Source organism: Desmodus rotundus, chromosome 12 (assembly GCF_022682495.2).
Source record: "Desmodus rotundus isolate HL8 chromosome 12, HLdesRot8A.1, whole genome shotgun sequence".
NCBI classification, from domain to species: Eukaryota; Metazoa; Chordata; class Mammalia; order Chiroptera; family Phyllostomidae; genus Desmodus; species Desmodus rotundus.
The window spans coordinates 25,676,451-25,688,700 of record NC_071398.1 but is presented as its reverse complement, the minus strand read 5'-3'; the positions used below and the strand labels follow the sequence as shown (position 1 = coordinate 25,688,700).

The 12,250-nt window shown below is 40.1% G+C and overlaps 1 protein-coding gene and 1 long non-coding RNA gene across 2 annotated transcripts in view; one reads left to right on the top strand and one right to left on the bottom strand.

The window, feature by feature from the left end:
• The window catches only part of PLCG2 (phospholipase C gamma 2), a 151,179-nt gene that overhangs the window by 8,314 nt on the left and 130,615 nt on the right, over nt 1-12,250 (bottom strand). Inside the window, exon 31 of the mRNA XM_053916242.1 lies at nt 6,839-6,927. Coding sequence (XP_053772217.1) covers nt 6,839-6,927 — 89 coding nt within the window. The remainder of the gene's footprint in view (nt 1-6,838; nt 6,928-12,250) is intronic.
• LOC123479304 (uncharacterized) overlaps nt 1-12,250 on the top strand; it is a 57,704-nt gene that overhangs the window by 26,402 nt on the left and 19,052 nt on the right. The gene's annotated exons all lie outside the window — the stretch shown is intronic.

Sequence of the window (12,250 nt, the reverse complement as noted above, 5' to 3'; positions counted from 1 at the left end):
CTTTGAGACTACACAAATATCCTGTTTCTCCCCAGGCTTTCACTGACCTTAGCATCCACCGGCAGACCTTACCTGTAGCAATCACTGACTGTGGCACTCCAACAGTGAGTTTCTAGTTCTCACACTCGTTTTGCATTTATTAATTGGAATTTTTCTGTAAGAAAGAGCTCTCTCTTCTCTCTCATTTAATTATTAAATATTAACATGTCCATGAGTGAATAGTTTTATTCTCTGTGTTATAATCTGATATCATTACTTTGTTGCTCAAGTCATTCCAACTTTGGCCACTGGGAGTCCTTTGGGGCTGGTTCCTATACCCAACGATGTGTCCCCTATCCTTTTTCAGCACTTCTTTACTTAGCGGAGCTGCCAGACAGTCCAGGCTCATTTTACATTTCATCCGTCTCAACTCTGGAATCAACCACTTGTCTAAAGAGCTCTGATTACCTTTATTGGAGAATGATATTTAAAAGCAAAACCAGGGTGCTTAGTCGTGCTCATTGCTACTGGGGTGTCACTGGGTCTAGGCCCTCTCAGCAGACAGAGCCTGTGTGTGTGTGTGCACAGTAACTGATGCAAACACATTTGTTTCTGTATCTATCTATATGTCTCTCTACACTTTTAAAAGTGAATTTATGCCAATACCTGATTCCAAGCAAACATTAATTTTGCAAGGGTTGATATATATTTCTACTTGTTCAGGTGTTGCTTTATAAGCCCTGGACCTTTCTTATTTAAATTTCTCCTAATGTGTTGCTATAATTTCTGTTAATATCAAATGAGATTTCTCATCTGTCCCTGCTTCCCACCCTGTATTTTCTAGAATAAAGTGGTCAGACTTAACAAATACCACACAAACAAAAATCAGTTTCCTTAAAACTATACCCTCTGTTTTTGTAAATATATAACCATAATTTGAGAATAGGGAGTTTTACCTCCTCACCACAATTTATACCGATTATTTCATTTAACTTGATTCATTTGTGGCATCTAGTGGTTTATGCTTTTTCTCACTAAATGTGTTGCTAATTGTGCCAGTGTTAAACCATCCTTGCATTATCACAATAAACTACTTGGTTGTAATATATTGTTCTAGTAAATAGCTGGAAATGACTTGCTATTTTTTTTTGGAATTTTAACATCTGTATTCATAAATGACATCAATCCATGATGCCATTTATGAATGCAGTACAAGGGGGGAGGAGAGATGCCATACTATCTTTCTCGTTTTTATATGAAAGTCATACAGCTTCGAGACATTAATTGGAGCATTTCCACTTTTCTACTGATGTCAATGCATTAAACTTGGAATTATGTTCTCTATATCCAGGTAGAACACAGCTATAAAACCATCTAGATCTGACACCTGTTTTATCTGATAGGTGTTTTACGACCCTTCAGGTGTTTCCTATAGGATTTTGTAAGTTTTGTACTGCTTCTTGAAACAACGTTAGCCCATTTGCATTCTTCAAGGCAGTCACCCATTTGCCCTCATATTTCAAATTTATCTGTACTTCCCATTATTTGGAGGTTCAGTCCTCTTTTCCATATTTACTCCTGCATGTTTTTGCTCTTAACTTGTTCATTAAGCAGAAAAAGAGTTTGTTTAATTGGTCTTTTCAATGAATCAACATTTGTTTTCTATCATCTTTGTTTTGTGTTTCATCCAGTTGACTTTTCAACTCCATTTAGTTTGAGTATTTATAAAATTTTTAAGAGGAATGCTTAGGGCCTGTGTTTTAAGTCTAGTTTCCAGTGTGAAGTGGACAAATCTGGTGTTAGCTTTGATTTTCTCTGTTGATAATTTAGTGTGTTGGGAAGTTCAGGTTTTATTATTTATCCATGGAATTCAAAACTTATATTAAAATACAACTAGGGGTGGGTGTGTTTTCCATTCAACCCTTCAGGAATCCAGTGAGCCTCTCGAGCACCAAATCAGACAGAGCTCCCTCTGTTACCCGTTTCAGTAATGGCTCCTCGCCCCTCTGTTCCACTCTGTGCTTTGGAACATGCCTGCCTGTCAGGCCATTTGCATGTGTCCCCTGAGCTTATCTTTTCCTTGATGAGCTTATCTTTTCTCATGATGGTTCCACTCTCGATTGTGAGACATTTCTTTCATGTTATCTTTTACGTCACTAATGTGAATGCCTGTGTTCATATGCTGAATTTTTAAATTCAAGAAATCGGTTTTTTGTTTCAAATTCCACAAAGTCTTTTCCAGGGCTCTACCTGGGTATCTGTGAAAGCTTTCATGACTTATGAGTTAGGGTTCTCACTGGCCGCTTCCAACGGCTGTGTTTCAACTCTACCTGTACCATGTCTACCTGGGTCCATCTTCCTTTTACTCCTCTGCGACAGTTCTTTTTCTCACTGTGTCCTCGTGGGTTTGTCTGTTCCGTAGTCATGTCAAGTTGTCAGATCTTCATGGCTGGCACAGCAGTTTCTGCTCTTAGGGAGGGACATTGGGCAAACTGGCAAACATACCTATTTATGTACAAGGAAGATCTTTCTCTGTGCCCCAACTGTAAGGAAATCTTCCCTAACCTCAAAAACCAGGACCAGCTCAGCTCCAGACTGCACCTCCCCCTCCTGGTCCTCTATGACTCTGGAATGTGCGCTGGAGCCTTTCTGCAAAGGGACTCACATGGGTCTTGTGGCTGAGCACTCACCAGGAACCACAGCATCCTGGCCTTCCCACTAGGCTACTCCAGCCCCTGCATCTTAGCTCCTACCCAGTGCAAAGCTAAACACCATTCACCCAGGGAGCAGTATTCAAAGATCCCAGGGCAGCCAATTTCCTCAAACACAACCTCCAGCTACTGCCAGCTTGCCCACCGATGATGGTTAGGATGGAATATTCAAGTTTCCATACTTTCTCCTGTCTCGTTTCTGAATCTCCCAAGTTTAGATCAGTTGAGTGAAGGCCCTTTTCAATTAATTGCAAGACTGGATATAATACATCAACTTAAAAGAAACTATTTACTTTCAGAGAACAATTCAACATGTATCCAAAAATATATGGTCTTTTTTTCCTCTCTCTTTGTTCTATTATTCCATTACTAAATATCTAGCCTTAGGAAGTAATTTTTAATCAAAAAGTGTTATATAAAGATTTTCATTATTTATAAAGTAACAAACTACAAACAACCTAACTGTCCATCAGTGAGAGAATGGCTAAGTGAATTAACGACCCACGCCTAATGAAACAGGCATTAATGGCTTGGAAAATCAAGCAATAACATAGAAAAATGCATAGAGTCATCTGTGAAGTAGTAAAGGGCACACATTCATATGCATTAGATGACTCTAACCATGAAAATATATGCAAAAAATTATCAGGCAAAGGAAATATACCAAAGCGCTAACAGTGGTTATATACAGGTTGTTTATGGGAATATTTTCAAATCCCTCCTTCTTTTCTTTTCCTGCTTCAAATTAAATATAGTAGGTAATAAAACGGTACTGAAAATACTCTTTGTAAACCATACACACACCTGAGTAAAGGACTGAGAATTGATAAAGTAATTGTGACATGTAAATAAATGGTTCCTTGTGAAGGGACTTAAAGTGCTTATTGACAGTTTTCTGGGGCTTTACACTCTATCTCAGCAGATGTTTTATGAGTAAACTCCATCTCAGCCCTCACTGGATCAATCGGCTGCTCAGACAAATCTCTCATGAAGCTGTTTACCAGTCTGTCCCTGACATCACAAGGATACGGTGATAAAACAAAGTTTGACCTTGGGCACGAGAAAGCCCAGGTCTACTGAACACAGCCCAGCTCGGCTTCCCAGGAACTCCTCATCACAGTGTGGGGCAGAAACGCCAATGGCACCTGTGGCTTAGAACCAGGTGACAGGCGTGGAATTAAAAAAAAGCTCAAACACCAGTAGCTGAAATGGAATTTACACACACTCAGACAACTTTTCTTCCAAAATTCCTTCACAGAGAAACAGTGTGGCACCTGGAGCCCACACCACACCCATGCTCCTCCCCCACTCTCCACTGGCATCCCCAACAGCATGGGCCTCCCCCACCCAAGTGCGGGTAAACACATTTTCTTTTAAATATGGTAACTTTCTCTGCTGCCAGCAGTACCTAATTATTTACATTATTCATGCTGTTTCCGAGTTGTTCCCAGCAGCTCTGCACAGCAGTGCCTAGACAAATGCCTTCTGACCGCCTTTGGAAACCACTTCTGTTGCTTGTTTTTTTGGTGAAATGTCTGCAAAAGGGTTTTATGTACACGGAGAGGCAGTGTTGGTTTCCTTTCCCCAGGCAACAGAATCCCAGCTCTGTCAGTGGGCCGGGAAGAGGTAAGCTTGTCAAGCCAAGGGTCTGCAAACTTATTTACTCCAGGCTTTTGCTGAAGGCCCAGGTTTTACCTTCTTGCCATCCTGCTCAATGACCTGATCCCACTAACTCCATATCTAGGAATCGATCCTAAGGAATTCATTCTGAATTATAGGAGGAAAAGAGTAACCACATGAAGATGATCATGAGAGCTTTACTTATAAGTGGATTCCATCTAAATGCCCAACACAGGGGGATGTTTAATCTATGGTTGTTCAGCTTGATGGAAAATCTGCCAGTCATTCAGTGCTAATGAAGATTAGGTGGCAGCACGAAAAGTGCTTATAAACTTGCTTTAAAGCAGTGGTTCTTGACTGGGGATGATGTTTTTTTACCACTCAGGAGGCATGTGACAATGTTTGAAGATAGTTTTGGCTGTTATACAAGGGGCGGGGGAAGGGAGCGAGTAGGGTTGCTACTGGCATTTAGTAGGTCGAGGGCAGGGAAGATGTTAAATGTCTTACACTGCGTTAGGCCACTCCCACCACGAGGTATGATCTGGCCCCAAATGTCAGTAGTGCAAAACGAAAAAATCACACATGTATACAGACATTTGCATTATTACCACTATTACATTTCCATATAAATGCGTTGGCCTGGAAATGGAGGAAGCAAACAGAACAAATGCTAGCTTTATCTACTCATCTCTTCCCCCAAATTATAAGGCTATGTTTTCCACACAATCTGAGCTGTGTGCAGTTTTAAAAAATTATTTATACAAAATGATCTATATTGACTTAAGTTTTTTAATGGATTTCTTAAAGACTTCAGATAGGTTTATTAATGATAAATTGACAAATGCATAATTTAGTCTAAAAGTAGAAATGGAAGACTTGCTCATTCTCAACAAGGACACATTGGCGGACTCAGTCGCCTGGTAAAGGGAGAAACTGACATAAACTTTAATGACCAGGTATTTCTATCATTGGAAAAGTCACAAAGGGTGATTTTTTGATCCGTAACTCAAGGTTCAAGTGAAAACTATAATTTTTACATAAACACTGCATTTATTTTTGACAGCGTCCAAAGAACTACCATTTAAAAATTAGTCCAACATGGAAAGCCTTCTATCATCTATCTCTTTATCCTTTTGCAACCAAATTTCATCATCATAAGTTCACTTTTTACCAACAAAAAGTGATGCCTTGGCTGCCAGTGAGAGTCTAGGGCCCCCAACTAGTGTGCCTTTTAAGTCTCTACTTCCTGTTTTTACTGCTTTCTGTCTTATTTTTACACGCTCTTTCATTCCGATGCTTCTAACATGCTTTGGGGTGTAAAACTATCATGGTTACAAGAACTGAATGTAAGGGAAGCAGCTATGCAGAAAAGGCTAACATTCCCTCCTCTGAATTGAGTTCATGAATCTTTACTACATGGACTATGGCTGTTAAGAGAAACCCCCACCCCTGCCACCCTCCCTCTGCATTTGGTAGTTCTCAGCTAGATTCTGGAAGTTCCCAAATAGGCAACTTCCAAATCACTGTGTAGTTCTTACAGTCAAAAGAACAACAGGACAGGCTGTGACTTCTCTACCCAGAAAAGAACCAGAGAAAACACGATGCGTATCCAGGGGCAGTGACCAAGCCCACCTCAGCCTGCTGGGGTCCGGAACCATGGTCTTGCTAGGTTATCCCAAGCGAGCTGGACTGACCACAGAAATCCCCCAGCCCACACTGGGGTTTGTGGCAAGGGAATGGAAAGATCTTGGGAGATTGTATTGGCCACATATGAGGCCTTGTGAATGCACACACTGAGTGGGTTTCATTCTGTGGGCAAGGCCATCAAGAAGATTCTGAACTTCCAGAACCACAGTAAATATTCCATCCAACCCAAGACCTGAACTATACCTACAGCTTGGTGCTATGTTCTCAGCAACCTATCTCAGTCTTAAGTAGTTCAAGGAGGCCAAGCCCTTTCTTCTACATCTCCCTAACTGGTCAGTTAAAGCAGGGATTAAATGTCTTCAAGGCCTTGGCAAATGAAAGGACAAAAAAAGGCAGGCTTCGCCAATGGCAGAGAGAACCACAAGAGGAGTGCCGCTCAGTAGGGGAAGCTGTGGTCTATGAACAACCTTCCCCATGACAAGACCTTGTTGGATGCTCTCAGACTTTTTAAGGGATTACCCAAGACCAACAGGCAGAGCAAGACATGCAGGAAGGAAGAACTTATCTAGAAAAGCATCACCTTTGCCCCGCTTTGCTGAAATGAAACTATGGGGAACTTCCAAAGAGCTTCACCTTTCCAACTATATCACCTACTCATAGAATCAATCATATGGCACTCTCCAAGACGGCTGGATGCTGGGAGAAGAAACCTAGGCCCTATGGGGAGATCTGTTGCTGAAAGGAATTCTTTTTTAATGATGTGGTACATTTGGCTAGATAATTCTCAATGGGTTTAAGCCCAGAAGCTAAGCATACTCATCAACCACGTCTACCCTCCAGCAGATGTAGCTCAGAGAACCCCTAGGAGCTTCTCCACTCACCAGCACTGGCCGCATCTCACAGAAAACCAGGAGGGAGGCCAGCTCAATGTCTTCGCTGTACCCATTCTTCAGAGGAACAGATCTAAATCCTGCAGCAGAAAGGAAAAACAATGCAAAGGCAGGTAATTAATGTCTGACCATAGCTTTCTGAGGGGTACCCAGGGATCACATGCCTAGTTCAAGGAGCAGAGAGGTCAGTGCCCCATACTGGGGCTGACTTTCTGGAAGCCAGAGGTCCCGTCCTGATGGTTACGGAGAGGGCCTCCAGAATGCAGGAGAGCCAACACGTTTTGTTGACTGACAGGTCTGTACAGAAAAGGGGAGTTAAAAATATCTGCCAGTGAGAAATGAAAATGATTCACTCAGAAGAAATGAAAACCCACAGAACATTACACATTGAATTTAGAGTGACTGCAGCTGTGGTTCAATTCCTTAAATACTCCAGAGACCAAGATTCAAAGGAGTAATGAATCCTCGCATCCATTTCCTCCACTTAGCCCTTTACAAAGCACAGGACGGGGGGAGTGCCTTTAAAGATTTCCAATGGGAAGAAATCTTTCCGTCCCTTGGCAGTTCGGAGCACTATTGATCGTCCTCCTCTGAAAGCCATTCCCTGTTTACTTAAATGTTAACTGAGAGGAGGGTTGAAGTAGAGCTGAATTCCCCTGCCACCACCACCCATTAAGGAATGTTTAAGGCAACACATCTCAAAGGTGGTTTGTTTGCTTGTTTTAAGTAGTGTAAAAGAACACGCCGTGAAGGCCCTGGTGGGTAGCTCAGTTGGTTAGTGTCGTCCCGATACACCAACGAAGGCATAAATAAGTGGAACAACAACTTGCTGTCTCTCTTTCTCTCTCCCCTTTTCCTCTCTCTCTCAAATTAATAAATTTTTAAATATACAGAGTAAAAGTGAAAGTCTCGCTCCTTATTCCATAAGGAACCACTGTGAACAGTATTATCTCAAAATAGTCTATGCATTTGAGTTTCCTATAAAATCGCAAAGGACAGTACTCTGACATAAGCAATTCCGAGCCTTACATTTTTCATTTTAACCCTGTACATACAGTGAATTGGGGACCCACTGTATGGCCCTGCATTGATTTGAAAGTTGTTTTTAATTAAACTTTTAAATTTAAGTGAATATACAATATTATACTTAGTTATATTAGTGTCAGGTGTACAACATAGTGACTGAACATTTTTATATCTTACAATGTGACCATCCCACTCATTCTAGTAACTATCTGGTGCTGTGCAAACTTACCACAGTATTACTGACTATTTCTCTTTACCTTTTTCGTCCATTCCCCCCATCATCCTCTCCCTCTAGTAACCTCTTTGGTCTCTGTTTCTGTGATTCTGGTTTTGTTTTGTTATTGTTTTTTTTAGATTCCACATATAAGTGAAACCACATGGTACCTGTCTTTCTCTGACTTATTCCACTTAGCATAAAACCCTCAAAATCATTCCATGTTGTCACAAATGGCAAGATTTCATTCTTTTTTATTGCTGTATAATATTCCATTGTATGTTTTGTGTATGCATCATATCTCCTTTATTTGTGGGGCACTTACATTGCTTCTACATCTTGGCTATCATGAATAATGCTGCAATAAGTATAGGGGTGCATATATCTTTTCAAATTAGTGTTTTTGTTTTCTTCAGATAAATACCCAGAAGTGGAATCTTCATACTGTTTTTTCATACTGTGTTGGGAACTGCCCTGCCTGGTTTCAGAAGCTGTAACCCCCCAATGGTTAAGGCTGAGTAACAGACCTTGGGACCATAAGCCACTAAGGAGACAAAGCTTATCTCCCTGGCAAAGGTGCCGCCTTTGCCCACTTTACTTTACCCTGCTTGGCCCTGAGCCTAACCAGTTAGCCAATGACGGGTAAGATTCCTCAAGGGAGGAATGACCTGAGACAGGCATGGTCATGAAGAGGCCCTCAGGGAAGGACTTGGGGGGCTATAGAAAAAGGGGGTGATGGACCCTCGCCCCTCAGCTTTGACATAGCCTGAGTCCCCATTCTGTCTGCAAGAAGTCTCCTAATCTCTTGGCTGCCTTACTTCCTCTGCCTGACTAAAGCCTGAAACAATGACAGAGGGTGGTGCAGTCCTGTGCTGGAAAGGGTGGATTCCCCTGGGCAATCAGGCCTAAGAAAGAATGCATAAAACCCTGTGAAACCTGCTTTGCTAAGAATGCCCTCAGTTTTCTGATAAGGGTCCAATCATGAAATGAGCTTGTTTCCCAAAGTTTTATAGCCCATTAGCTAACTGACCCTGACTCAGAATAAGCCCTCAGATTCTTTGTATGTTATCTATTGTTTGATCCTTACTGCCTGACAATGATTGATGAGCTTTACCTGTATTCCTGTGCAAACTGAACCCAAAAAAAGCCCATTGAGGAAAAGGATCTTGGCCCTTCTCCTTTGAGACATCGCCACTTTTCCTCCCCAAGCAGATCATGTGTTGGTAGACTTATTCTCATTCGTGGCAGATGGGGGGATCTGCGGGCAGAGCCCTCCCACATCACCAACCTCACCAATTTGCTGTCCCACCCACAGTGCACAAGGGTTCCCTTTTCTCCACATCCTTACCAACACGTTTTGTTGACTTTTTGATAACAGCCATCCTGACTGATGTGAGGTGGTATTTCATTGTGGTTTTGATATGTATTTCCCTAAATATTAGGGATGTTAAGCTTCTTTTCATATATCTGTTAGCCACCTGTAAGTCTTCTCTGGAGAAACGTCTTTTCATGTCCTCTACCCATTTTTTGATCAGGTTGTTTATTTTTTTGTTACTGAGTTATATGAGTTTCTTGTACCTTTTGGATAACAACCCCTCATCACATGTATCATTTGCAAATATATTCTCTCATTCAGTAGGTTGTCTTTTTTGTTTTGTTGATTGGTTTCCTTCCCTGTGCAGAAGCTTTTTAGTTTGATGATGTCCCATTTGCTTTTGTTTCTCTTGCATGAGGGGATATATCCAAAAAGATGTTATTCAGACTGATGTTAAATAGTTTACTGCCTATGTTTTCTTCTAGGAGGCTTATGGTTTCAGGTCGTACATTTAAATCTTTAATCCATTTTGAATTTGTTTTTTGTATATGGTGTAAGAGTGGTGCCATTTTATTTTTTGAGTGATTTCGTCCATTTTTACAACACTACTTGTTAAAGAGACTGTCATTTCTCCATCGTATATTCTTACTGTCTTTATCATATATTAGTTAACCATATAAGTGAGGGTTTATTTCTGGGCTATTCTGTTCCATTGATCTATGTGCTTGTTATTGTGCCAGTACCATACTGTTTTCATTATTCTTGCTTTGCAATATAGTTTGAAATCAGGGAGTGTGATATCTCCAACTTTATTCTTCTTTCTCAAGACTGCTCTGGCTATAAGTTTTAGAATTATTCTAGTTTTGAGAAGAATGTCATCGGTGTGTTCATAGGAACTGCACTGGATCTGTAGATTGCTTTGGGTAGGATGGTCCTTTTAATGAGCATGGCACATCCTCCCATTTATCTGGGCCCTTTTCACGTTCTTCCATGTCTTATAGTTTTCACAGTACAGGTCTTTCTCTTCCTTGGTTAAATTTATTCCTAAGGATTTTATTCTTTTTGATGCAGTTATAAATGGAATTTTAAAAGTCCTCATCCAAGGTTATGTTTATTGATTTGAGAGAGGAAGAGAAAGAGAGAGTAGCATGGATGTGAGGAACATCTATCACTGCCTCCCATACATGCACTGACCAGGGATCAAACCCACAACCTCGGCCCTGACTGGGGACCGAACCCACCACCTTTCGGTGTATGGGATGACACTCCACTCAACTGAACTACTTGGCCAGGGCAGGAACTGTTTTCTCTATTTCTCCTTCTGATTGTTCATTATTTGTGTATAGAAATGTAACAGATTTCTGTATATTAATTTTGTATCCTGCTACTGTATTGAATTCTTTTATTATTTATATTAATTCTTGGTGGATTCTGTAGGGTTTTCTATATATAGTATTGTGTCATCTGCAAATAGTGACAGTTTTACTTCTTTTTTTTCCCAATACGGGCACCTTTATTTCTTTGTCTGACTGCTACGTCTAGGACTTCCAATACTATATTGAATACCAGTGGTGAGAGTGGGCATCTTTCTCTTGTTCCTGCTAGAGGAACAACTTTCATGTTTTCACCATTGAGTATGATGTTAGCTGTGGGCTTGTCATATGCAGCCTTTATCAAGCAGAGGTGAGTTCCATCTAAAATCACTTTAAGAGTTTTTATCATTAATGGATGTTAAATTTTTTCAATTTTTTTTCAGCATCTACTGAAATTATTATGAATTTTATCCTTGGTTTTGTTGAATGTAATGAATCACAGTACTTGTTTTGGGGATGTTCAACCACCCTTGCATCCCTGGACAAGTCCCACTTGATCATGGTATATAATCCTTTAAATGTACTGTTGAATATGGTTTGCTACTATTTTGTTGAGAATTTTGGCAACTATGGTCATCAGGGACATTCTCTTTTTATGTGGTATCTCTCTGGTTTCGGTATTAGGATTATGCTGGCTTTGTAGAATGAATTTGAAGTGTTCCTTCCTCTTCTTTTTTTGGAATAGTATGAGAAGGATAGGTACTAATTCTTCTTGAAATGTTAGGTAGAATTCACCTAAGAAGCCATCTTATCCTGGGCTTTTGTTTGTTGGGAGTTTTTTTAATTATTGTTTCAATATCATTACTAGTAATTGGTCTGTTCAGATTCTCTGTTTCTTCCTGGTTTAGTCTTGGAAGGTTGTATGTTTCTAGAAAATGTATCCATTACTTCTAGATTGTCCAATTTGTTGGTATATAATTGTTCAGAGTATTCTTTAATGATCTTTCGTATTTCTATTGAGTTTATCGTAATCTGTCTTTCATTTCTGATTTTATTTGTGTTCTTTTTTTGCTTGATGAGTATTGCTAGAGGCTTCCCAATTTTATTTATCCTTTCAAAGAAACAGCTTTTAGTTTCATTAACTTTTCTATTACTTTTCTGTTTTCTATTTCATTTATTTCCATTTTGATCTTTATTATTCCCTTCCTTCTACTTGCTTAGGGTTTTTGTTCCTCTTTTTCTAGTTTCATTAGATGCAAATTTAGATTGTTTATTTGGGATTTTTCCTTCTTGTTGAGGTAGACCTTACATAGCTATAAACATTCTTATAACTGCTTTTGCTGCATCCTATACATTTTGTAAGGTTGTATGTTCATTTTCATTTGTCTCAAGGAGTGTTTGACTTCCTGTTTGACTTCCTCTTTGACCCATTGTTTGTTTAGAAACATGTTGTTTAATCTCCATGTATTTGTAATTTTTCCACTTTTCTTCCTGTAGTTGATTTTGATTTCTAGTTTCATGCCATAGTAGTCAGA